This window comes from Pelophylax lessonae (assembly GCF_965119305.1).
Source record: "Pelophylax lessonae genome assembly, chromosome: 1".
Lineage (NCBI taxonomy): Eukaryota > Metazoa > Chordata > Amphibia > Anura > Ranidae > Pelophylax > Pelophylax lessonae.
The window spans coordinates 630,957,372-630,983,736 of record NC_138768.1 but is presented as its reverse complement, the minus strand read 5'-3'; the positions used below and the strand labels follow the sequence as shown (position 1 = coordinate 630,983,736).

Sequence of the window (26,365 nt, the reverse complement as noted above, 5' to 3'; positions counted from 1 at the left end):
CCCCCAATTCTTTATGGGATGGGAGAAAGGGTTAAAAAATTAAATAATCACTATGATTAAACTTAGTTAATGATTTAATGTACTGGCTACTAGACTGTTAGCCGTGTAATAGTTTTTGATATGAACTATTGACCCGGTTCATTTGTGTGGGGTTCTCCCGCTCAATTTAATTTAGTATCTGGGCAGTTTTTTCCAAGTTTAAGCTATTCCCGCCTTTTAGGTCAGCTGTATCTGGGCAGTTTTGAGCGTGGAGCCAGGTCTCCCGCTCAAACAGCCCGCCTTTTTGTAAAGAATCCAGCTCAGGCCGGTTCTGGGAGCACTATTTAAACTGTGGCCGCGGGACTCAGGGTCACTCATCTCCTCAGGACTGACATTCCTCGTTCCTCTGGCCGGTCTACCTCGGGAAGCCAAATGAGTCTATTGCGGCAAATAATTGAAAAGGCTGGCAGCAAGGGAGGCGACGAGTGGTTACGCCGCTGCCTGGAGCTACCACTACTACAAGACACTACCTCCATGGCGTTACCTGAGGCGGCGGTTCAAGAATCCACAGACGGAACGAACATAGAAGCGTTCACGGAGGATCCCCATGAAGATGCTTCCATTTTGGCGGATGTCGCAAGAAGTCTGCCGGGTTCATCGCACATGCGCAGTGTCATAGCATCGGTCACGTCCGGTCCGGAGGCGGGACCGGTGAAACGTCGGAGGTTGCCCCGGAAGAAGTATTAACCGGAGCCCCGTCGGAGCCGTCAGGAAGACACGAACATCCAATCTCCGCAACGAAGAGGTCGGAAGACAGCGCAGAATCGCCCGGAGCCGTCAGCGGGGAGATCTCCGTCCAGGGGTCACAGGGCCACATCGGTCAGGCCCGAAGATTCCGCTCGGATGGGACACGCCAGAACAACCAGGATGGATTCACCCTCCTCACACCAGGCTGAAGCATCAGCCTCAGCAGTCCAGGGTGAGTTCTCTGCCCCGGATAGGATGTTCCTCTTAATGACCAATATGTTAGAGGAATTCAGGTCCTTTTCCAGTCAGTTTAGAAGTCAGTCAGCTCCCTGCACTTCTAATGTTTGGGTGCCCCCAGTTTCAGGGAATGTGTCTGTCAGTCAAGCTAGTCCCATTCAATCTGCTGCTTTTGAGTTGGCACAGAGCCAGAATCTCCCTGAAACCTGCTTGAGGGAAGCAATAGTCTGCGAGATCTCCCCTCTCGGTTTCCACCTGTCAGAGGGCATCAAGGAAAAAATCTGGCAAGGAGCTTTCATTGATGTCCTTTCATTATTACCGTCAGCTAAGGAATTTGTGTCTAAGCCTGACAAAAAGGAAGAGGATGAAAGAAAGAGGCCAATTACTAAGTCGTTTAATAATTGGCTTCAGGCATTCTTGATATACTCCAGTGTTTTTTGTGAAAACCCCCCCCCTGAAGAGTATTGGCTTATTCCAGCACATTGACATTGTGCTGGAGGCCTATAAAAACTTTGGGGGAAGTGCTTGGTATGCATACGATGTAGCCTTTAGGCAAAAACTAGCAGTGCAACCTACTCTTAGATGGGGAGTAAAGGATGTTAGCCTGTGGCTAGATTTGTTTCTACCTCAGAAGTCTTTTCCGCCAAAGCCTGTCACCAACCCTCAACAAGCAAATTTGCAGTCCTTTCGGAAAGGCATTTGCTTTAACTTTAACGAAACAGTTTGCAAATGGCCAGGAACCTGCAAGTTTAAGCACGAGTGTGCATTCTGTTCCGGACCCCATCCTTTATTCAAGTGTTTTAAAAGGATGTCCATCTCGCAGCAATCAGGAAACTTTCAAAAAGGCCCACACTCCAGTGAAGCTAACAGAAATGTTGCCGTGGCTACGCAAGTACCCAAACAAGGAGAAAGCGCAATTGCTCATTGATGGGTTCGCTTTTGGGTTTTCTCTGCCCTCTTTTAAAGGTAAGGGTTGTATCATACACGCTAATTTAAAGTCAGTAGATGGTTTACACGAAATTGTGGCGGAAAAAATTGAATTGGAATTAAAAGAAGGCAGGTTTGCCGGTCCTTTTTCTGAACCCCCATTTTTGAATTTCAGGGTGTCCCCTCTTGGAATAGTTCAAAAAAAGGAGCCCAATTCCTATAGATTAATTCACCACCTTTCATATCCGTTACATGAGTCCCTTAATGATGATATTGACACTGCCTTGTCTTCTGTGAAATACGCTACATTTGAGGATGCTCTAGAAAGGTTGAGGTTTGCAGGCAGGGGAGCTCTTCTAGCCAAAGCGGACATCAAGTCCGCCTTCAGGCTACTTCCAATACATCCTAGTTCATTCAATTCCTTAGGAATTCATTTTAATAATCAATTTTATTTTGACAAATGTCTTCCCATGGGGTGCTCTCTTTCCTGTTTTCTGTTCGAGAGTTTTTCAACCTTCCTGGAATGGGTAGTTTCGGATATTACAGGTTCTCATCTGATTGTACACTACCTTGATGATTTTCTTTTTATTGGCCCTCAATCCTCTTCTTTATGTTCATTTTTACTGGATGTTTTTATTCAAGTTTGTAACCTTTTTGGGGTCCCGCTGGCCCTGGAAAAAACTGTTTTTCCCTCCTCATCCCTAGTTTTTCTAGGGATAACAATAGATGCTGACAAGATGGAGTTTAGACTTCCTGAAGACAAATTGGACAATCTGCGCAGAATTCTTCTCGTTACTATTCGGCGGAAAAAGGTTTGCCTGAAAGATCTACAATCTCTCCTAGGACTGCTAGCCTTTGCGTCAAGAGTCATTCCAGTGGGTAAAGTATTCTCTAGAAGACTCTATGCTGCCACTTCGGGTTTAAAATCCCCGTCTTCACATGTGCGAATTACAGCTGACATGAGAGAGGATTTATTAGTCTGGGCCCATTTTCTCCTCCGTTTCAACGGTGCTTCTGTATGGCAGGAGCAATTCGTTGTGGACGAGAAATTTCTGCTGTTCACTGATTCAGCGGGTTCTAGGGGTTTCGCTTCCATTTGGCGCAACCATTGGTGCGCGGCACCTTGGTGTGAAAAGTGGAAGCGCTCAGGCCTCACCAAGAACATAGTTTTTCTGGAACTGTTCCCCATAGTGGTCGCTTTTGAAATCTGGGGACAGTTTTTTCAGAATAGGAGGATAATGGTACGGACGGACAACAAAGGAGTGCTTTTCGCACTCAATTGTTTATCATCTAAATCTCCGCCCGTTACCATTATGCTCAGGTATTTGGTGGCCAAATGCTTTGAATATAATGTATGGTTAAAAGCGTCCTTTGTGCCCGGTAAGTTGAACACACTTGCAGATTGTCTGTCTCGTTTCCAGATGGAACGATTCTTTCATCTGCTACCGGAGGCAGACAAAGATGGACACCCCTGCCCAGCACACCTGTGGGATTTGATATGACTGGTATTGTTGAACATATTGAATGGTCCTTGGCACCAGGGACGCTAGCCGGATACCAATCGGCTTGGTGGCAGTGGAAGCAATACGTTCAGAGTTTCAACTTGCAGTCAGATTTCTTTTCAGAGGCTTTGCTGCTTTCCTTTTTAGACACTTTATTTAAAAGAAATTTATCCTGGTCACATATTAATAAAACACTTGCTGGAATTTCATTTTTTAATAAGCTTCAGGGTATGCCAGCTTGTCTGTCTTACTTTACGGTAAGACAGGCATTAAAAGGTTATAGGAAGCGTCACTTTAAATTAGATGATAGACAAGCTATATCAATTGATTTGCTGGGCAGGCTGTGCACGGCATTGGGGTCGGTGTGTTTCTCTGATTATGAAGCATCATTATTCAGAGCTGCATTTGCTCTAATGTTTTTCGCAGCGCTCAGGATTTCAGAATTGATACCTGATAAAAGGTCAGGAAGTTTAGGTTTGAGAGTGCAGGATGTTACATTATTTTCTAATAGTGTCAGCATATTCCTGTCACATTCAAAAACCGATCAATTAGGTGTAGGCAAGAGAATTCTTTTACATCAGTCGAGTGTTTCAGCCATCTGCCCTGTTTCTCTTCTTAAAGAATTTTTGAGTAAAAGACCTCAAGTGAATGATGTTTTGTTTATTCATGCATCGGGGAAGTATATGTCTAAATTCCAATTTGGTGCAGTGCTGCGAATGTGTCTGAAATGCTTAAACCTAAGTGGTGTCAAAATAACTTCGCACTCCTTTCGCATTGGGGCAGCCACCGAAGCGAATAGGTTGGGATTGGATGTTAGTACAGTGAAACAAATTGGGAGATGGTCTTCTGATTGTTATAAAACATATATTCGCCCTAATACTTTCGTTTAAATTGCAGGTCACATCGCTATTTGGATTGTAGGCCATTCTTACATCCATTGGGCTCACCAGAGGGCGAAGAAAAGAGTTTATTCGGAAAACCTTGGACTGGATGGCAATACATTTAAGGTTTTTTGGTTCGCTAAACGGGGGATGCGCTGGGCTGAGCTGGTTTCATTTATCTCTAATTTAGCTAGTTTTTACCCACAACCCCATATTTTATTAGTCCACCTAGGCGGCAATGACATAGGTCAAATAAAAACACTAGATCTCCTTTACAGGATCAGGGATGACCTATCTTCGATCCAATCCAAATTCCCTTCGGCCAAATTAATTTTTTCGGAGGTTATTCCTCGTTTAATTTCTTTTAGGTACCGCAATTTATGGCCTATAGAAAAAATGCGTAAGAGATTGAATAGAGGGCTTGCCAAATTGTTCCCAGTTTTGGGTATATTGTCTTATAGGCATTTAGAATTGGAGGGAGGATTAACAGGTCTATATTGGAAGGATGGGATACATCTATCAGATATAGGCCTGGACATTTTCAATAATAACTTGGGTTCTTGCATAGAACAGGCCGCGTGCTGGGTGGGTGGGGACAGGCGAAAAAATTCCGCCTGTCTGGTGGATAATGGCTTTAAATGTTGGAGTGAAGTTTGTCAACCTGAGCCGTAGGGGCTAGGTTGCTGTTTATATTATCTGAAGATGTAATAAAAACAAAGTATGAGAATTATTTTCATGTATGTCAAGCCATTCATTAAAACAGCCGCGGCCTTTTAATTCCAAACAAACATGTGTCTAGTCTATTTTTTAATTAGTATTTAGTAAAGTATGTTATTTATTAATGGATATAGAACACCACATCTTTCATACCATTCCCATAAAAAGAATGGGGTTCCTGTAGCCCCCAATTCTTTATGGGATGGGAGAAAGGGTTAAAAAATTAAATAATCACTATGATTAAACTTAGTTAATGATTTAATGTACTGGCTACTAGACTGTTAGCCGTGTAATAGTTTTTGATATGAACTATTGACCCGGTTCATTTGTGTGGGGTTCTCCCGCTCAATTTAATTTAGTATCTGGGCAGTTTTTTCCAAGTTTAAGCTATTCCCGCCTTTTAGGTCAGCTGTATCTGGGCAGTTTTGAGCGTGGAGCCAGGTCTCCCGCTCAAACAGCCCGCCTTTTTGTAAAGAATCCAGCTCAGGCCGGTTCTGGGAGCACTATTTAAACTGTGGCCGCGGGACTCAGGGTCACTCATCTCCTCAGGACTGACATTCCTAGTTCCCCCACCCTCCCGCCCCTTTGGTTGTCGCGGCCTGTTTATAATTTTTGGCTAATGCGGTCGCCTTAGCAAGTGGCTTTGGTGGACGATAGTAAGTTTTGTTATATATCCTTGGTTGGATAATGGCTTTAAATGTTGGAGTGAAGTTTGTCAACCTGAGCCGTAGGGGCTAGGTTGCTGTTTATATTATCTGAAGATGTAATAAAAACAAAGTATGAGAATTATTTTCATGGATGTCAAGCCATTCATTAAAACAGCCGCGGCCTTTTAATTCCAAACAAACATGTGTCTAGTCTATTTTTTAATTAGTATTTAGTAAAGTATGTTATTTATTAATGGATATAGAACACCACATCTTTCATACCATTCCCATAACCTTGCGCTAAGATAAGTGCTTATAAAACAACTGCTGCACTTAAAATTCCTTGAATACAGGGAAAATAGGTAAAAATATAAAAGTGTGCTGTTGTGTGAAAAGATAATTATATAATCTAATTATTATAGAATATAAACTTCAGTAACAATTCATCCACAAATTCGTTATTTAACTTCAAAAGAAATTGAAATATATAAGTGAAATTCTCTCAAAAAACAGTGCATCTTCCTACCGTATGTAAAACAATAATAAACCAATGTGATACATATTAAACACAACTGGGTAGCAAAACGTATACAAAAAAACATGCCAACAAAAGTGGGAAAATGTCCAAAAAACAAAATAAAATGAAGCCCAAAACTGCTTTCCGTATATCATGATATTTCATTAAATCCAGTGCTTCTATATTCCACCCGTGCTCAAACAATAAAAATTGCCACTTACCAGAACTCCATGATCTCCAAGCTATAAGAAATCATGGACAGCAAGGGACGTATAGTGCTTTCAATCACCCGGGATCAGATGTGTGCCGGTGTTCTAAAATTTTGTCGGACCCATGAAAATACCGGACCTCGTCACTTCCGGTTACGCTACGTCATAACCCAGCAGGTGAGAGCCCCGGTGCGCATGCGCACAAGACATTTTCAAGGTCCGATGAAATTCTAAGACTTAGCGAACAGCTGATTGAGAGAAGGGGCAGAGGTGGGATGCACACCGCCAAGGGAAAATTGCTGTCACGGGCGAACCAAAGGTGCTGGAGACCCCAAAATTGTATCGCAGGTGACCAAGACGCTCCCCCAGAGCTGTTAAAATTTTGGGGCCTCGGGGATGAAAGGGCGCGGCGCAGTGATCCTGAGGACCGGGCCTCCCCCCGCCATAGACTCCAATGTTAAACCTGGTCACCTCGCGGTTAGGTCACGGTCCCTTTGGGGAGCTGTCACAGGCGAACCATATGTGCTGGAGACCCCAAAAAATTATCGCAGGTGGCCAAGACGCTCCCCTACAGCTGATAAAAATTTGGGGTCTCGGCTCCGCTCCCTTTCATCCCCGAGACCCCAAATTTTTATCAGCTGTAGGGGAGCGTCTTGGCCACCTGCTATACAATTTTGGGGTCTCCAGCACCTTTGGTTCTTCCGTGACAGCAATGTTCCCGCGGCGGTGTGTGCGTCCCACCTCAACCCCTCCTCCTCTCAATCAGCTGTTCGCTAAGTCTTAGAATTTCATCGGACCTTGAAAATGTCTTGTGCGCATGCGCACCGGGGCTCGCACCAGCTGGGTTATGACGTAGCGTCACCGGAAGTGACGAGGTCCGGAATTTTCATGGGTCCGACAAAATTTTAGAACACCGGCACTCTGTGGGATAGTTTCAATCCACACTGCAGACAGTGGCGGGACAAGGTTACCTAGAGAGCCCAGGGCGAACATGCCATACTGCACCCCCCCCCACAAAAAAAATAGGCATTAATCTGCATGATAACCCTCCACACATAAATCTCCCCCCCCCCCCCCCTCCCAGTACAAACTGCTGAAATCCCCCTTTCCAGTACAAATATTTGCCCCCTCCATCCCCCCAGCACTAATGCTCCCCCCCCCCCCCAAAGAAAATCTCCCTTCCTAGCACAAGTCCTCCTCTTCAAATTTCCCCTCCGAGTACACATTCTCTCCCCATCCACTCAAAATCCCCCTCCTAGAACAAATATCCCACCAATTATTCCTACTAGCACAAATCTCATCCCCCTTTCACCATATAACCTCTTCTAGCACAAACCCCCCAAATCCTCCCTCATAGCACAAATCCTCTTTTCCTGCCTCCTAAAAAAACAAACCCCCCTAAATCACCACTCCTAGAACCCCCACTCCCTCAAATTTCCCCTCCTAGAACAATTTTACCCTGCTGCCTTTCAAATTCCTCCTCCTAACCGCAAATTCCCTCCCCCCTCAATCTCCTCACTGTGCCCCTACACCTCACATGATACCACAGTGCCCAGGGCAGCTTCCCCTCCTGCCCATCCCTTGTCCCCGCCCTGACTGCAGATCTTTGCTAAGGAACCTCAAATCAGCTTTCAATCTCTATGTTGAAACCTGATGAGTAACTGGGGTGATGAGGATGGCCTCACTTACTTCTCTAGTTCATCAAAGCCTGAGGAGCATTCATTGCAACTTGACAGTGGATATCACTTAGGATCAACAGCATTGAGCAGATGAACTCTGAGAACTTAAAACTAACCAGGATGCAGTAGGTGAGTAGCTAATGACCATTGATTGTTTGGTTAGCTTTCTGCTCACCAGCCTGCACTCTAGACCTGAGGTTGAAAACACATCACAAATGAATAAAGGCCCATCAAGACACACAGGTTGCTGGTCAGAGCTATGCCAGTGAGATATCCTTTGGCACATTTTTGACTCGCTTGTTCAAACGAGGAGTCAACTCTTATCTGGTGAGTGAGGTGTAAGAATTTGGGCAGAGTGGAAGACACTTATATTGAATAAGCACCTCCATGGCACTTGAGTTGAAGTTAAAAGAGTGGCACTAAGCACAATAACTTTGGTCTTCATTGAATTTGGGACTTTGTTTTTTTGCAATGGCATTATTATTTTATTTGACACAGCTCTGTGCTCCTATGTGTAGGGAATAGCATTTAACTGACATCTTGGGACATTTTTTTGTGTCTTGTGGCAGCAGCAATTTCTGGAGTGGGTGTATTTTGATTATTACATCTATCAAGGGTTCTGTCCAAGTAGTACCCTAAAAGTACTTTTTGTCTTGAATTCCTCCTAAAATACAGCAGTTCACCTTCTAACATGTGGCTGTGGCTAGGCGGTCCTGTGCTACTGCCTAATAGCTGGATATATGCCAGGTGAGATCATCTAGAGCCCTGGTCCCCAACCCTGGTCCTCAGGGCCCACTAACAGGCCAGGTTTGCAAGATAACTGAAATCCATCCCAGGTGATATAATTTGCTGCTCAGTGGTTGCATTACTCTAGTCTGCATCTCCCCAAGGTAATACTTAAAATCTGGCCTGTTAGTGGGCCCTGAGGACCAGAGTTGAGGACCACTGATCTAGAGCAGTGGTCCTCAACCCTGGCCTACAGGGCCCACTAACAGGCCAGATTTTAGGTATTACCTTGGGGAGATGCAGACTAGAGTACTGCAATCACTTGGGATGTATTTCAGTTATCTTGAAAATCTGGCCTGTTAGTGGGCCCTGTAGGCCAGGGTTGAGGACCACTGATCTAGAGCAGCCTCTCTCCACCACTGTGTCGCAGCACCCAGGGGAAATGCCTGAGGTTGAAAAAAGCTGCCAGATCTGACTGAACTCCCACTCTCCTGAAATCAGCACACCAGGAGCTTGGTCGGTATAGTGCAGTGCAAAGCATTTGCAGAGTGAGGGAGTTCGCTTTCTGAATCCTGAGCTCTCTGACTCCCCCTACAGGACAGTACCTGGCCTGCACCACCCGCAGCTGTGTGGATTGTAATAGAACAGTCCTGACCTGAGACTTTGGTGCGAGCAAAGCAGGGCGCAGTGGAGGATCAAAAAAGGAAGGGTGGGGGTTGGTTTGCAGAGAGAGTAGAGTACATGGGTGTGCTAACAGGGGGTTCTGGGGTGTGGAGGTGAGCAGAGAAGGAAGGGGGTTGGGGGGTACACAATTGAGTAGAAAGAGGGGATTGTGGCTCAGAGGTGCGCAGAAGGGTTCTAGGGTGCAGAGATTAGCAGGGGGAAATCAGGGTCCAAAGGTGAGCAGAGTTGAGAACGTACAGCAGTGGTTCTCAAATCCGGTCCTCGGGACCCACCAACAGGCCAGGTTTGCAAGATAACTAAATTACATCACAGGTGATCTCATTTGCTTCTCAGTGATTGCAGTATTCTAGTCTGCATCCCCCAAGGTAATACTTAAAATCTGGCCTGTTAGTGGGTCCCGAGGACCGGATTTGAGAACCACTGACGTACAGTGCACACACCATTTAAAAAAAAAAATGTTCAGTACCATGCAATTTGCTGCCTTCAAACACACTGAATTTACGATCTGTATTTGGGGTGCCGCTAACAACGCATTGGTATCTGCATGCAAATCGCAAGGGCAGTGCAATCATCTGCAGTGTGGGAAACACACACGCAGCATGCCTTCCCTGTGCCCCTTTCTTGTATGAACCAGCCCAAGTCCCAAAACCATTAAATGCCAATGTCTTCCTTGTGCATTTGCTAAAGAGCAGCGCATTTGTGTGCATATTGGGAATGCGCACAATTTTGTGCACGTTCCACGACACGCAGTAATGTGAATCAAGTGTTAAATTGGATGCCTCGAGAATTAAAATAATTTTCAAGGGAGCCATGACTGGAAAAAGGTTGAGAAACACTATCTAGAGCACTTTTTCGTTGCTAGTCCCATGGGATTTGGAATGTGAGGAAAAGGGAAGGCAGAATATGCCCCCTTTTCCTCATGGGAGAGTGGCGGGAAAGAGGTCAAGCTTAGGTCAGTCAGTTTTCCCTCCTTTTTTCCTCAGGGGAAAAAGGGTGGGAAGGGAAAGTGCTATCCTGAGGTAATCAGCTGTGGGAGGTCACACCTGCAGGGGCACGTGACAGCTGGAGAAGCTTCTGGAACCCCCCTTTCTTGTCGCGGCTGTTTTTATGTGGTGGGTCACCTTTGTGGTAAACAAAGGGGGGTGGTTTTCTTCAAATTATTTTTGTGGCTTTATGGTCTTTACGCCTCTCCCGCTGCTTCCTGATTATTTCCTCAGAAGATCACTGGTCATTATAGGAGCAACTCTGATATGAGGAAACAAAGATTTGCTTCCCCCATCAAAATAGATACCTCCACACAGAAGGCAGTTAGATTCTGTAATAAAGGAAAATTTTGCTTGCTGAGAGTCCACAGCTCTATAGTTTTTTTCCCTTTACCCTCAGCCCACCTCTGATTGTCTTGCTTTCATTTAGAACATGGATGGCATGTCTGGCCATAATCATATGCATGTTTAACTACTTGCCAGAGGAAGGGGTCCGATTGCAACAAGAGCACTGAAGCCACAGGTCCTGGAGAGAGTGGTGTGTCAGGCTTCTATTTGTGTGAAGTCTAAGGCTGTATGGCTTTATGGGCACAACAGAATCACCAATGTAACATTGCCCTTTCAGTTCCTAGTCTATTTCAGAGAAATTCTTCCAACTAATAGCAACAGCCTTTATACTCACTATGCATACTACAGCAAAACAAAATAGCAAGAGTATATTTACAACAGCATTCTGATGAGGTGGCAATAATCATGTGCAATGTGCCCAGATCTGCTGAGAAGCAGACAGAACCAAATAGAAGTCAATTCGAATGCTAGGGATATGCTATTCCACTAATAGAAATTGTTTTGCAAACATTTAGGAAGCAGTTGTAAACTGATTTCTTCTTTGGGGTCATTTGTTGTTTAAAGCAATTGTTAGGATTCCTCCAAGAAGGGGAGGCTACACGCTGCAAGGAAGTTTCCCCTTTACATCAGGAGTCACAAAATGGGGGACCATGGTCCAGGCCCAGACCAAATGACCGTCCTATCCAGACCATGGAACTCACCCTGGGTGTCCTCCTTTCCAACACCACTTTCATCCTTACAGCAATTGGTAGGCAGAAGGCATGGCATGCCTAGACAGAGGGGCTGCCCACTTTTTCAAGTTAACAAGCCTGTGATTTGTTTGTGGGACGGTCCTAGCAACCAATCACCCACCTGTGAACATGAAAAGTTGGGTAGTGCCACCCCCTGTCCAGACATGCCATCTGCCTACCAGCTGCTGTGTAAAGTAGGATAGGAGAGGCAGTAGAAGGGCTTTGATTGGAAGTGGGATAGGTGATGTAACGGAGGGGGCTATGAAGGGGACAGGGATACAAGGAAAGTGGGGTGTAAATGAGACAGGAATACAGGGAGGAGGAGGCTTTGAAGGGGACAGGGATACAAGGAAAGTGGGGTGTAAATGAGACAGGAATACAGGGAAGACCAGGAGGAGGAGGCTTTGAAGGGGACTGGGATACAAGATAAGGGTTGCTATGAAAGGTGAGAGCTGTTGTGTGAAGGGAACTGGGATGTAAAGATGGGGGCTGTGATGTGAAGGGGTGACAGAGGACACTGATGTGAAATGGAGAGGAACTAAGGACACTGAAGTAAGGGGGGGGGGGGGGTTGATGGAAAGGGGGACTGAAGAATCAATGAGATGCTGTGATGTAAATTGGGGCACTGTAATGTAAAGGAAGATTGTATTGTAAAGGGGGGTGCTGTGATTTAAAGAGGGAGGGGGGGGGGTTCTGCAATGTAAAATTAGGCACTCTGGTGAAAAAGGAAGATTGTGAAGTGAAGAGGGCTGGGATGGTGAAAAAGGAAGATTGTGAAGTGAAGAGGGCTGGGATGTAAAGGGGAAACTAATGTAAAGGGTGGAAAGGGGCTGTGGTGATATTAAAGATCTGGGTCCTAGCACAAATATGAGACTCGGACCCCTGCTGGAAGAACATTTTACTGGCTGGATTTTTACTCAATACCCCTGTTCTACATGTTCTCACAGGGGCGTAACTACAGGGGTTGCAATCGCTACCGGGCCCCATGCTCCAGGGGGCCCGGTAGCAAACCAGTGGGTGAACTTCTAGGATCTCAAAGGTCACACTTGCGACCGGGCCCTGGCATTTCACCACTGTGGGGAGGCCCCAAGATTGCAGGAAGGGGGCCCACTGCAGAACTTGTGAAAGGATCCTGATGCGGGACCATAATAAAAGGCCATGCAATGAGATTAAAGAGCCCCAGGATTAGTGGGAAGAGCCCCGGGCTTGAAGGGAAGGGCCCCGGCCAGGGGTCTGGGGGGCCCTTCATGGTTTCTTGCATCGGGGCCCTGAAGGTTCTAGTTACGCCTCTGTGTTCTCATCAGATATCAGTAGGTATCCCACTTCTTTCAACCAGAACACTTTTTGAACTGTGAAGGAGAGGGGGGGGGGTTAGTTTCACAATAATTCTCTTCTTGGCAAACATTTGAAAGGCTTTACCAAAAACACTTTGTGTATGGTAGAAAATGGTCACCAAATATCCTCGGCATCGATGTCTAACTATTCTTTCCTGATGTGCTCATTTGTTCTGGGTTAGTGACTGAGAACAGAATAAAGCCAATGGTTAGCATTTTCAGAAAGCTAGGTTTTTATTTACGTGCTGTGTGACTGACTTGTGTTTCCCGTTTAGGTGAGAGGAACATTCTCTCTCAATGTCCTGGACATGATGAGAAAGTTGAGCACCAACTTTCATTTTTAGGTACACTGGTCTCTTATTTATCCAAACTGGATCTTTTAGATTAAAATAAATAAAATAATAAGAACCACACAACAAAATACTTTACACCAAATTTTAATGTTTAAATGTTCAAACATTCCAACAGTAAAGGCAAATAACTAGGATGCAGCTTTATTATTAAAGCAATGGTAAATTAACACGTTAATATTTTATTAAAGTTATTGCAGAAAACTAAAATTTTGACAATTTGCAATCCAGAAATAGCAATAACACCATAAAACAAAAATCTATCATTCCAAATACTAGTGCACTCATTTGCACTATCTAGTGTTACAAAACACTTTCTGTGAATAAAAAAAAAAAAACACACCCCTCAATAAAAATGTGCCCATTATGAAAAGTCCTAATACCACCTGACAGAAGGATTGAAAGTCAAGCAGTGCTGACGATCAAACTATAGATCCCTACAACTTTCCAGAAGGCACACTAGGGTTTTTTAACCAAGCACTGCCCATCTCCACAAATACCCAAAATGGGGGGTCTACCTATGTTTCCCTTCCCAAACAATGTAATGTTTTACTGCCTTGCCCGGGTACATGTCGGCGTGCCTATCTTTATGCAAATACCGACTTTCAGACAGGGGATATTGAGGTACTGGAGAAGCAGATTATGTCAAAGGGCAGATACTATGTAGCACCTTAAAAAGAAACTGAACTTTAGACGCTGCTCCACAGGACTAGCCATGAGTGTTGCTGTGGTCTCCCTGCAGTTTTCCCTATTACTAACTTAGCTTGCTTTGTTTCTCCTCTGTGAGAAGATGGCCATCTTGGTAGAGGGTAAAGAGCAGGGCTTTGCTTCCTTCACTTACATCAATTAAAGGATATGTTCAATTTATTCATTTTATTCAGAAGGTGAACATTTGTTTACAGGTAACCCCACAGCCATGCCGTTTTTAAAATTGTGATAGTGGGAATAGGGAGAAGATCCCCCGCTCACTGTCACAAGAAGTGCAAGGATAAGTTGCAGATGCTGGAACCTCTGTGACCAAGCCCCAGTGGGTGGGGGCAAAACACAGAGGGTGTGGCCAAAGCAGCATCAGCTGAAGCCATGGCCACATTTGAAGGTTGGCTTACCTTGCAGATGCTGGAACATGCTAAATATTCCACCATAAAGGGTGGACTATGTTAACCTGTTACAAATGTAAACTTTTCCTTTAAGTGTGTGTTTTATTATTGCTGCCAATGACCCTAATCCCAAGGGTAAATAGTGCCGTCACTGAAAATGTAGGTGTTTATTATTGATGTCTCAGGGCGCCATTGCTGACCTGGGATTAGCAGTCCCCCACACCAGAACCAGAGTAAAGCCCCGTACACACGTAACAATTGTCGGCCGTAAATATTCGGCCGCCGACCGATCGGCCGATTGTAGGCTTGTTAGTATGATGCTTCCGACAGCGCATTTTCGGCCGAACAGAATCTGTCGTGCAGGCATTAAAATTTTTGTTGGCCAACACCAGAACGGCCGATTGTTCGCCAGTCAGTACAGATTTCGGCCGACAGACAGCAGATTTGCAAGACTGGGCATGCTCAGAAAAGAAAAAAAGACAAGGAAAGTTAACCATCACATGACATCACTTCTGCAGTCGGCTGTTGTTGGCCGACAAAATTTGTGTGCAGTCTTTTGCAGTTTTCAACAGACAAGACAGCCCTGGACAAAAGACGGCCGATCGTTCGGCCGACGATCAGTACGTGTGTACGGGGCTTAAGCAAGGGACCTGGATGTGTCACTCAGCTGGGGTTTAGATAGGTGTGGTAAACAAAAAAAAAAAAAAACTTTTTTTTTTTTTTTTTTGCCCAGAGTGGGGTTTTACATTGAGCACCATTGTATTTATATAGCCTATATTCTATTTCAATGAAAACAAAATCATACTGAAAAAGTTACTGTGTAGTACAGGATTTTGCATATTCACTATGCAACAATAAAAGGGTCTATTTACCATTACTGCTGGATGTTTTAACACGACATGTAGATGGCAGGTACAAAAGTTACCCAAAACAAGTGGAACCAGTGGTCCCCTTCACAAATGATAAACTAAATAAGAGGGTATCACTTTTCTTTACACAGCCATCTGATTGGACAACGAACAACTCTTCCCTATAAAGGGAGCCTAAATCCAAAACTAACAATGTAATATATTGCTTACTAGTCCTTGGTGTGGTGGCTGTATTGGTTTTCTTTTTTCATGGCTTGTTTGCTTTATTTTCACCTGGTTATCCTGTATATAAAATCACACTTCCTTTCCCTGGGGGGGGGGGGGGGGGGGCAACATCCATCTACTGTATATATATGGAGAGAGCCATGGTTGTCACCCTAGGCTGCTCTCCTGATATGGACTACAAACTAGTGGTTCACCGAAATTCGGCAACCAAAATTTTCGGCCGAAAATGGGCTTATTTCATTTGGGCCGAAAATGGGTTAAAGATGCCGATATTAATGATGGCCGCCGCGGGCGCAGAGCAGGTTTCAAAAGACCCGCCTCTGGCCGGCAGCCTGCCTCCCGGTGATGTCACTACTACTAAGATGTGCATGAATGAACTAACACACTGGGCGGGCGAACGGCCGCTAATAGCTGTAACTAAGTGAGCGCTTCACTTCCCTATCAGGCGGATATCTCCTCTGACAGGGAAGTGAAGGGCTCACTTAATTACAGCTATTAGCGGCCGCTCGCTCGCCTGCCTGGTGTGTTCGTTCATTCATGCACATCATAGTAGTAGTGACATCACCGGGAGGCAGGCCGCCGGCCAGAGGCGCGTCTTTTGAAAGGAAGGACACATGAGGAGCTGAGAGAAAGGAGATTTCATAATTGGGATGGCCGCTGAGGCGGGGGGGGGGGGGGGGGGCGCTGAGGCAGGGGAAGGGACGCTGAGGCGAGGTTACCAATGGTATTAGTATTATGCAGCATGAGGGGGTTAAGGTATTGCCACTGCTGGTCACTGATGCATTAGTGACCGACCAGTGGCAGTTAATTAACCCCTTTCTGCTGCATTAGTGCAACTAGTGTTAACACTGATACTGGTTGCACTAATGAAGCACAAAGGGGTTATTTAACTGCCACTGGTCGATCACTAATGCATCAGTGACCAGCAGTGGAAATACCTTAACCCCCTCATGCTGCATAATACTAATACCATTGGTAATTAAATTAACCTCTTGCGAACCCGTCACAGTACATATACTGTGACAGGGTGGCAGCGACAGGTGTACGTTGCTGCCTGTTTTTGGTGTATGCCCCTGTTCTATTTTAAAATCATTTGGGGGAAAAAAGTAATTTTCGGTTTCGGTTTTCGGCCAAGGGCATCCTGCATTTCGGTTTCTGTTTTGGCCCAGAATTTTCATTTCGGTGCATCCCTACTACAAACATTGCCTTATCTCTTCAACCCCATTACATGAATTGGTAGTTTACAGAAGATAGCTAGAAAGAAAAAAAAAACTATTTGCTGAAGCTCAGGTGAAGTGACAAGGACACTGCATGTCTGGCAAGATCAACACATTCTGTACTTGCTGAAATGCCATCAATTTGGAAAAATAAAAGAAAACTGATGCAGCCATCACATCTAAGGACTGTAAGCCACTATACATTACATTTATGTTCTTGGCGTTCGTTGTAAATCTGTCAAAAACCAATGGAATTAGGGATGCACCGAAATGAAATTCTTGGCCGAAGCCGAATAATAATAAAATGTTTGGCCGAAGGCCGAAGGCCAAATACCGAACGCGGTGTTTTGCATTTTTTCCATTTATTTTGCCAATTTTTTGTCCTCTCTCTTGTCCTCTCATGTCTCTCTCTCTTGTCCTCTCGTGTCTCTCTCTCTCTCTCTCTCTCTCTTGTCCTCTCATGTCTCTCTCTCTCCCTAAATGTTACTGTAGGGAATGGGATTCAGTGCACACAGCAGCCTTGTACCATAGGGTTAATGTTAGTGACACTGTAGGGATTGGGAAGCATGCAGGCAGCCTTGTAAATTTTAATTGCAGATACAGGGCACTGGGCAGGTCAGGGTTAATGTGGTAACATCAATTACTCAGTGACAGTCAGTCAGTGTGGACTCGATCAGATTATACAGTGACACAGTCTCTCATAGTGGTGGTAGTAGGAGGCTGGAGGTGGACTAGTAGGAGCCTGGAAAGGAGCACAACCGCATACATACATTACTCACTCGTGCACTGCAGCCCGCCCCACACATTCAGTGAGTCTTACTCTCCTCCCTAGTTTTTTCAATGGCACATTCAGGAAGCCAATCACGCCGTGAGTAGCGGCACAGCGGAACCAATCAGGTGTGCAGGCACGCGTGATTGGTTCGCTGTGCAGCTAATCACGGCGTGATTGGCTTCCTGAATGTGCCATTGAAAAAACTAGGGAGGAGAGTAAGACTCACTGAATGTGTGGGGCGGGCTGCAGTGCACGAGTGAGTAATGTAATGTATGCTCACTGCTGAAGTGTCCCGGCTTCCCCTGCCTAACACGGAAGTCTGTGAGTCCTCCTGTCCTCCGAGTCCCTTCCCCCCGTAAATATCGCCTACGGCCACAGAACGATAGTCAATATCATATCGACTATCGTTCAGCCCTATTATTCGGCACAAAATTATTCGGCCTTTTGACTTATTCGGCCGAACACCGAAAGTGCTATTTTTTCTATTTTCGGCCGAATAATGTTCGGCCGCCGATTATTCGGTGCATCCCTAAATGGAATGAGTTGGTGATACTGATATTATTAGATCTGTACCACTCAATTAAAACGCTTGATTACACAGGGAACAAGAAGCAAGTAAACATGCTTTATAGACCTGTTCAGGAAAAAATGTAACTTGTTTAAGATGAATTTCAATTTAAAAGTATTTGATCAGTAGTTGTTAAAAGATGCCTACCATGAGACACACATGGAGACTGCAAAAGCGGACTCCGGAAAATGCTAGTTGCCTGGCTGTCATGCTGACCCTGTAGCTTTAATAAGATAAAAGTGATATTCAATTATTTTATAAATGATATGCTTATTATACTACTGCAGTATAAGCCATTTTTTTAAAGGTTTCTTCTCTGAGCTTCCTTTTCAAACTCTCCCACAGCTGCATTGCCAGACTCCCATTATGTTGGTGCCCCCTGTGCCTGCCAGGACCATTCAGTCCCGCAGGAGTCTCCTCTATGGGGGAATTCCCATTTAAAACTGCAATGTTACGTGCAGCTGTTTACAGCACCACACCACACACATAGGCAGCGCTCAAAGCTATGCCTCTCCTCCTCCACATAGAAAACAAATGTTTCCTATGTGCCCTGTTCAAATCACACATGTTGTGGTGTGTGCCATATGTCTGCAGCTTAAAGCAGCGCAAATCAGCACACTGCACGTTACTGCACTGTATCACAACATGCTGCTGTGCATAGAGTTGAATGAAATGTCATTTTGTAACAGTTCAAGAGGGGAAAAAAAAGGGGAGGTAAACAATGCCTTGTGTTGTAGCTATGCAAAGCATTGTTCGTACACAATGGACACCAGTCCACATATATTATAACACATAGGCTGTGTGAACAAGCCAAAAGGAAGACAGTGGACCTCCACCTCTTTTTTTTTTTTCTGTTAAGACTACTGCTCCTTTACCCCTTCCATTCTGGCTGCAAAAACCTGGATAACATTGTCATCTCCCCAAGACATAAGCATAGATAGAAGATGGTGGCACTGCCCCTGGCGGAAGGTATACTAAAGCAGGAGGATGCTGAATTTGTGTTTTTAGGATAACCGAGGGAAAAAGAAGGCGGGGGAAATACCTCTTAAGGTGCATTTGAAACTGCAGGAAAAGCAGATCAGACACTGCCATTAACTTGTCAAACCATTTTTTTTTTCTATTCAAGCACATCAGCATGCGTTTGAGGATGCATTCGCATCATTTGCATTGGGCTGCCATAGACAGCCTTGCCCAGCACAGTCCCAACACAAAGACATGACCAATTGCTTGTCTGCTATGTAGTCTGTTCATTCCACCCCATTGCAGTACTGCATGTGCAGGCCCGGATTAACGTAGGGGCTATTGGAGCTGGAGCTCCAGGCCCCCACCTTAATATAGGCCCGGGCTGGCCAGATTCCCTGTTACCGCTCTTTACTGTCACTTGTAAACATAGAAGTCTGGCTTCCCACACAGCACAAAGGCCAGACACAGAGGGACAGTTCACAATGCATGGATGCGTTTATGGGCTTCAGAGAGGGCACCTCATGTTGCATTAGGCCTGCGCGGCTGCACCCCTCCTCTTCAGGGTGCATGCCGAGGCACGGACCTTAAGGCCCATCAAAATCCTCAGCACCAAGCCCATGATGCTCTTAATCCAGCCCTGTGCATGTGAGCAGTATTATTCTTCAGCACAGTGTGCTGCAGTGCAAATCTCTACATCGCAACGCCACTGCAGTAAATAGCATTAAACAAAATGCCACTTGTGATATGTCAAAGCTCTAACAAAAAAATAAATAGTGTAATGTTCCACTTCCTACTAGTACACACCAGTGGCCGTGCATTTAGTGTGGCTGCTGGTGTGACTGGTTCATGCCCACTTCCTAGTAGTACAAACCAGTGGGCATGCATTCAGCGTGACTACTGGTGTGAATGGTTTGCGTCCACTTCCTACTAGTACACATCAGTGGGCATGCATTCAGTGTGCCTGCTGGCGTGAATAGTTTGTGCCCATTTCCTAGTAGTACACACCAGTGGGCATGCATTCAGCGTGCCTGCTGGCGTCAATGGTTCATGCCCACTTCCTACTAGGACGCATCAGTGGCCATGCATTCAGTGTACCTGCTGTCGTTAATGGTTCATGCCCACCCTCTACTAGTGCACACCAGTGGCCATGCATTCAGCGTGGCTGCTGGTGTGAATGGTTTGTGTAAATGAGTCAGGGCAAAGAAGCAGAAGTGGAAGCGCTGACAGTGTCTGACTTTATTACTAAACTCTAAAGCCAATAGGAGGCATTTCTAAATCATCTTAGACATCCTTTAGAATTCCATCAGGCTGCAGCACTTGAAATGGTCTGTGCTTGTGTCTGATTTATGCACTTGTTTGAGATAGATACACTAATCTGTTGGAAGCCTGGAACCAAGAAACGCTAACATACTGGACACTCCTTCCTCAGTGTACTCCATGGCCACTCTGCCCATCACACAGATGGGCACGTGGCCGGGGAATTTTGTAGTGCAGTGAGTAAAGCCTGATGGAGAACAGAGACCTGTCTCATTAGGTCTACCCTGATGTTAATTGACAGTGCACAGCTGTGGACAGAGGCATAGCCACTATTCAGTCTAATCAGTGACATTCAAATCCACCCACTGTCATGCACTGTCAATCATCAGCAAGGCAGACCAGAAAGGGAACTCGATTCTCAGGTACACATCAGGCTCCTCCCACCCAGTGACAAGTCATTTCCAAAATACGGCTGTTGCCGATATTACCATTATCCTCTTTATTCACATTTATCTTTTGGGCTGGGTGATCTTCTGGTGACAACAATGCGGCTGTTTGAGAAGTGGTCACATTCATGAAAGCTTCCCAGCACAGTCCCACTCTGAGCACTGCTGGACTTCTATACACCAACTCAGTTACAGCCAGTCTCCCATTCTCAGGTGTCTGTAATGTTACTGAAACAGGGGCAAACACTTGCCTGAACTAGGTGCAGGTAGCTTTAGAGCAAACTACCACCAGGAAATTGTGGTCAGAAACTTAAAGTATAACTAAAGGCAAAACCTTTTTCTTTAGTTTTGGATAGAGTAGAGATCGGAGATAGATTAGAATGCTTGTCAGTTTTTATTGCGGTCTGTGCCCTCATTAGGGAGATTCCCCCTTTCAAATTGGCCTGTTTACCATCATTGAAAGCGAAAAGGAAGGAAAATCCCAAATTTTGGGTTGTCCCAGTAAAGGAATACAGAGAAAATCTTCCGATGGGGACACCAATTCTGGCAATCTGGAGGTCCGCAAGAAACTCCCTTAGGGCTCTTTCACACGGTCCGCCTCCGTAGGCGGATCCGTGCTGCTCAGCGGGGATCGATCCGCGATCCACGCTGAGTCGGCGGATGACAGCTCCGTCTCCGCTTGCAGTGCGGAGAGGGAGGTGTCACAGCTCCCGCTGCGATCTATGGGGGATCGGATGAGAGCGGACCGCCACATTTGGCACCTTTCTGGCGGGGGCAGGCACCTGGTTCTGACAGGTACCCGCTCTCACTTCTAACTGACTTCGGTGTAGCAAAGTCACCTGGAAGTGCTGTCCCCCTTCTCCATCTCCCTCCCCTGTGCAATTCACAAAGCACAGTTGGCTTCGGGCACGCGCTATAGGGAACTGACTGTGAAGCCACAAGGCTTCACTACCGGTTTCCCTTACCCAAGATGGAGGGTGGCAACACCTGAGAGCCGATTATAAGAAAATTGGCTCAGGTGAAGACACCGCTGGATTTGTGGACAGGTGTCCGAGCAATAAAAAAAAAAAAAAAAAAGTCAACAGCTACAGTATTTGTAGCAGGTGACTTAAAATTTATCATCAGAAGGACCCGGGAGCAGAACTTCACCTGAAAAATTCTGCTTTTTCTAATCCCCACCCCCTAAATAATAAACATCTTACACTTACCTGCTCTGTTCAATGGTTTTGCAGAGCTGCCCGAATCCTCCTCTTCTCAATTTTTCTGCTCCTAGCTCCCCTCCGAGTACCCTCATAGCTAGATGCTTGCTTGTGGGTTCATTCTCGAGGTGGGCTGTGTGTGTCCATAGACATGCACAGCTTGGCCCCCAATCCCTCTGCTCTCGCTAATGGCTCCCACTGCTGCCTCCATGTCTAGTGGGTAGGGAGAGCCTCTGCTGTCAGACCCATTGCTGGATCGAGCTCAGGCTCAGGTAAGTATATGGGTGGGCTGGAGGGGGAGGGAGGTGATGACAGAAGGTTTACCTTATTGCAGAGACTACATTAGGGTAAAACACCTTCAGCCTTTAGAACTACTGTAAGCAGCATGGTGTGGCAGGCCTAGGAATGCTCTCAGACAGTTATGGCAAGTTTCCCTTAGGGACTTCAGAGTGCCCTGAGTGCCACCAGCCCCATAGTAATAGTACAGGAGGGAAACATTGTGCATGGTCACAGAAACCACTACCTTTCTCTAAGAAGTCGGTGACTTTCAGCTGTCCGATGGGAGCAGAGGGTTCCGGAGAGGAGCCAGCCTTCCCTCTGCTCTTCCTCTTGCTGGAAGACATTGCTTGGCGTTTTAGTAATCAAACGTGCCCGCCGACAACTTCCCAGCACGCAGCTCACACTTCCCTGGAGCTCCCGTAATCACTCACATACACACCAAGCTGTACTCTGCCTCCGCTCTGCAAGGTTCTACAAATGAGGCGCTATTACATAGATTACGGTGTGACGACAATCTCCGGCTGCAGGATTATGATTGGCTAATGTCATGAGTACTAAGGAAAGCCAATGTCACCATCTTACATAATGGAAAACAGCTGTGGTCACCAGTTATTGTAGGGACTAGTGACAGTTACATTGTTATGGTTTAGTTACATTATCGTTCCTTTAGATTGTAATAACCAAGAAGGGGAAGAGGTGTGCCAACTATCTCTGTTATATACCATTATAAAAAATTGTGCAGCGCTGTAAATAATAAAGTGTGAGTGCATACCAGCGGATGATATTAAAATTCATCCAATATGTGACATAAGTGCATCAATCTCCTGTATATAATATGAACACCATTATTCACAGTAAAGTGTATACATAATTAAGTTAAAATATGAGAAGAATTCATAAACATTCCCCCTTTCCTGACAGACTCCATGGCAGCATACGTTCGGGTAGGCCCCGCCTCCTCTCCTACCTCATAGGACCCCACTCCCATAAATCTTTGCTCCCTTTCAGCATCAGTGTTCTTTTTTCGTCCTCCTCATTCATACATGTGATGTTCCTACAAATACGGTCCTATATACACGGAAGCAGGATTGGGTCTTGGAGCCTCCGCTAAGCCCTGGCTATTAGCAGGGTATGGAGGGGGCAATAGAAGAGACCCTTTGCAGGGAGCTCTGTGGTCTGGCCGAGAGAGCCCAGCTGCGGTGGGTGGCCCATCATTGCCCGAAGATTCAGCTGGTGGTGCGTCACTGGACCCGTCTCTGCTCCGGGCAGGGTGGTAAGCCCTGTTATGGGACCCTTTTTCTATCTTTATTTTATGTCTTTACTTTCCTGTTGTGTGTTATCGTAGCCTTCCTTCACTTGACAGGCTTTTTATTTTTGTCACCCTATACTGGTTATGTTTAGGTTTGGGGTCTTTCCCTTAATTAATTATCCGCCGGGAGTGTTCGGTTGTTACCTCATCTTCATCCGGTATCGGTCCGCGGCCGCTATCCCGGCCGTCTCTTCCGGGTTGCGCCGTTGTCTGCGCATGCGCAGTAGCCGCCGGCGAGGTTAGGCTGGTGCGCGTGCGCGGGGTGACGCGTGACGTCACTCGCGCATGCGCAGTACCGCTCACGGGCCGCAGAGCGGTCTATTTAAACAGCTGATGTGTCAGAAACTGGTGGGACGGTCGGTTCGTGTTATAGCCTCCCCCAGTTTCTGGCTTTGTCATTTAAGGTAAGATGCCATGCAAGAATGTTTTTTAATCCTGTTTCTGCTAGATGTTATATCCGATAGCCTGCCTTTTTCTTTTGCATGCCAGCTGATAGAGCTCTGTCTATTGAAGAGTATGGATGCTTCTCCGCCCCCTAGTGGCCAGCCCGCTCATACAAGGTATGTGCTGGGCAATTTTTGGGGGTAGGGAGACTGCAGGTTCTTTTAGCTGATGTCTTTCCCTGTCCTATATGTCTGTCTCCAGCTCTTCTAGGTCTGACCAGCAGCCTCACGCACGCACTGAAGACAGACATTCTAAACCGCACCACCGGCGCTCCTCGTCTAGGTCCAGACGCAGCTCTCCCCGCGATAAGGGACGCAGTGGTCAGTCTTCTTCCAAGCATCATGACCACTCAGAACGTCCGCATGGGAAGAAGTGCTGGGGGTGTAGTACCCTAGTAACAGATGGATCCTCTTTGTGTAAACCCTGCTATGCCCAAGCTACGGGTGAACGGGAAAAGTCGGACCAACATATCGAGGAAGTTGTGCGTAGAGTCCTAAAAGATTCTCTTGCTGAGCTACACAGACCAAGTACTGCTGCAGGACCATCCCGCTCTCCTGAAAGAGATTTTTTATTTCAGGATCCGTCTGAATCTCCTCAACCCAACCATCCTTCCATTCTTCCTTCGGATTCTGAATCTGATTCGGAGGATTCCGGTACTGGGTTTGAGTTCAACCTTGTCTCTCCTTTAGTCAAGGCGGTGAGAGAAGCCCTTGAATGGGAAGATCCGGCTGTCTCCTCCCCGAAGCAGAAAAAATTCTTTAAACAGTTGTGTAAAGAACGTTTGAACTTTCCCTTTTTAGGGGAACTGGGAGATATAATTTCTGAAGAGTGGAGCAAGGTGGAGAAGAAAAATTCCTTGACCACAAAAATGGCAAAACTGTATCCATTCAAACAGGAGGAGGTAAAACACCTCGAGTCCCCTCCTTTGGTGGATGCAGCGGTGATGCGACTAGTTAAGCATGTCACTCTTCCGTTGGAGGATACGGTATCTTTTAGAGATCCTTTGGATAGGAGGATTGACGCCGATCTCAAACGGGCGTATCTTTCAGCTGGTATGGCCTGCAAACCAGCATTGGCTCTGGCTACAATTTCGAAGGCCATGGAAGTTTGGATCAACGCCCTGGATGACACTCTTAGAGGTATCTCGGAGGAAACTCTTCAACGTTCTCCGATACAGGAGTTGAAGATGGCTGCGGGCTTCTTGGGGGAGGCGTCTATAGACACCATTCGCCTCTTGGCCCGAGTTATGCTGTCTTCGGTTACGGCTAAACGAGCTCTTTGGCTTCGTTCTTGGGTGGCCGACGCTGCATCAAAACAGGCGTGGTGCCGGATTCCCTTTGAGGGTTCTTCCCTCTTTGGGAATAAATTGGATGCAGCTATAACTCGGGCCACGGGTGGAAAATCTGGGTTCCTCCCTCAGGATAAACGCCCAGGCGCTCAGAAGCGCTCTTTCCCGAGAAGACAAACTGCCAGTCGTGCCAGGGAAGCACGCAGCTACAGACCAGGAAAGTCCTACGGAAGAGGCTGGAAGTCAAGGCAGTCCACCTTTCAGAAAGGCGCTAAAGGCTCTTCGTCTGGTGACCGGGAGGCCACCAAATCCTTTTGAGGTTGGGCCCGTCCAGGCCGTCCCGGTAGGGGCCAGGTTGCTCCAATTTCGGGAGGTCTGGGCGGCCTCGATCCAGGATCCCTGGGTGTTAAACATCGTGTCCCAGGGACATTCGTGGGCGTTCGACAAGGTTCCCAAACCCAGGTTTGTCGCAACATCACTTCCCCCTTCGGCAGAGAAAAAGGAGGTTCTTCTCGCCTATGTGGACACTCTACTGGCTCAGCGAGCTGTTGTGCCAGTTCCCGATGCAGAACGAGGTCTAGGAGTCTATTCACCTTTATTCCTCGTCCAGAAGAAAAACGGCACCTGGCGCCCGGTAATAGACCTTACATATCTCAACAGGTCTATACATCAAGAAAGATTCAAAATGGAGTCCCTAGTCACAATACAACACTCAATTCTCCCAGGAGATTGGTTGGCATCGATCGATCTAAAAGACGCATACTTCCACGTTCCTGTGGCAAGAGAGTATCATCAGTTCCTCCGGTTTGCTGTAGGTCCTGCCCACATGCAATTTACATGTCTTCCCTTTGGGCTCTCAACTTCGCCTCGCACGTTCTCCAAGACCTTGCTGGCAGTTGTGGCCTTCATCAGGACCAAAGGAGTCAGATTGCATCATTATCTGGACGATCTCCTCCTTCTGTCTCAAGACAGACGTCAGTTAATCTTGCATCTGGACCTAGTGATCTCTACACTTCAGGGATTCGGTTGGATTCTGAATCTTGAAAAGAGCCATCTGGTGCCTACGCAGTCGCTGGTGTTTCTCGGGGCACTGTTCAACACGGTGAAGTGCACCATTTCCCTGCCAGAAGAGAAAATTCCTGTAGTCCAGAGCAGGGTGTCTCACGCTCTCGCTGCCTCTCGTCTCACTGCTCGTCAGTGTCTAAAGGTAGTAGGGACGCTTGTAGCCACCTCG

At 46.3% G+C, this 26,365-nt stretch overlaps 1 protein-coding gene across 1 annotated transcript in view; it reads right to left on the bottom strand.

The window, feature by feature from the left end:
• Positions 1-22,493, bottom strand: part of AFG2A (AFG2 AAA ATPase homolog A) — a 707,754-nt gene extending 685,261 nt beyond the window's left edge. Inside the window, exon 1 of the mRNA XM_082261533.1 lies at positions 22,335-22,493. Coding sequence (XP_082117659.1) covers positions 22,335-22,434 — 100 coding nt within the window. The 5' untranslated portion in view covers positions 22,435-22,493. The remainder of the gene's footprint in view (positions 1-22,334) is intronic.
• Between the last annotated feature and the right edge of the window lie 3,872 nt (positions 22,494-26,365).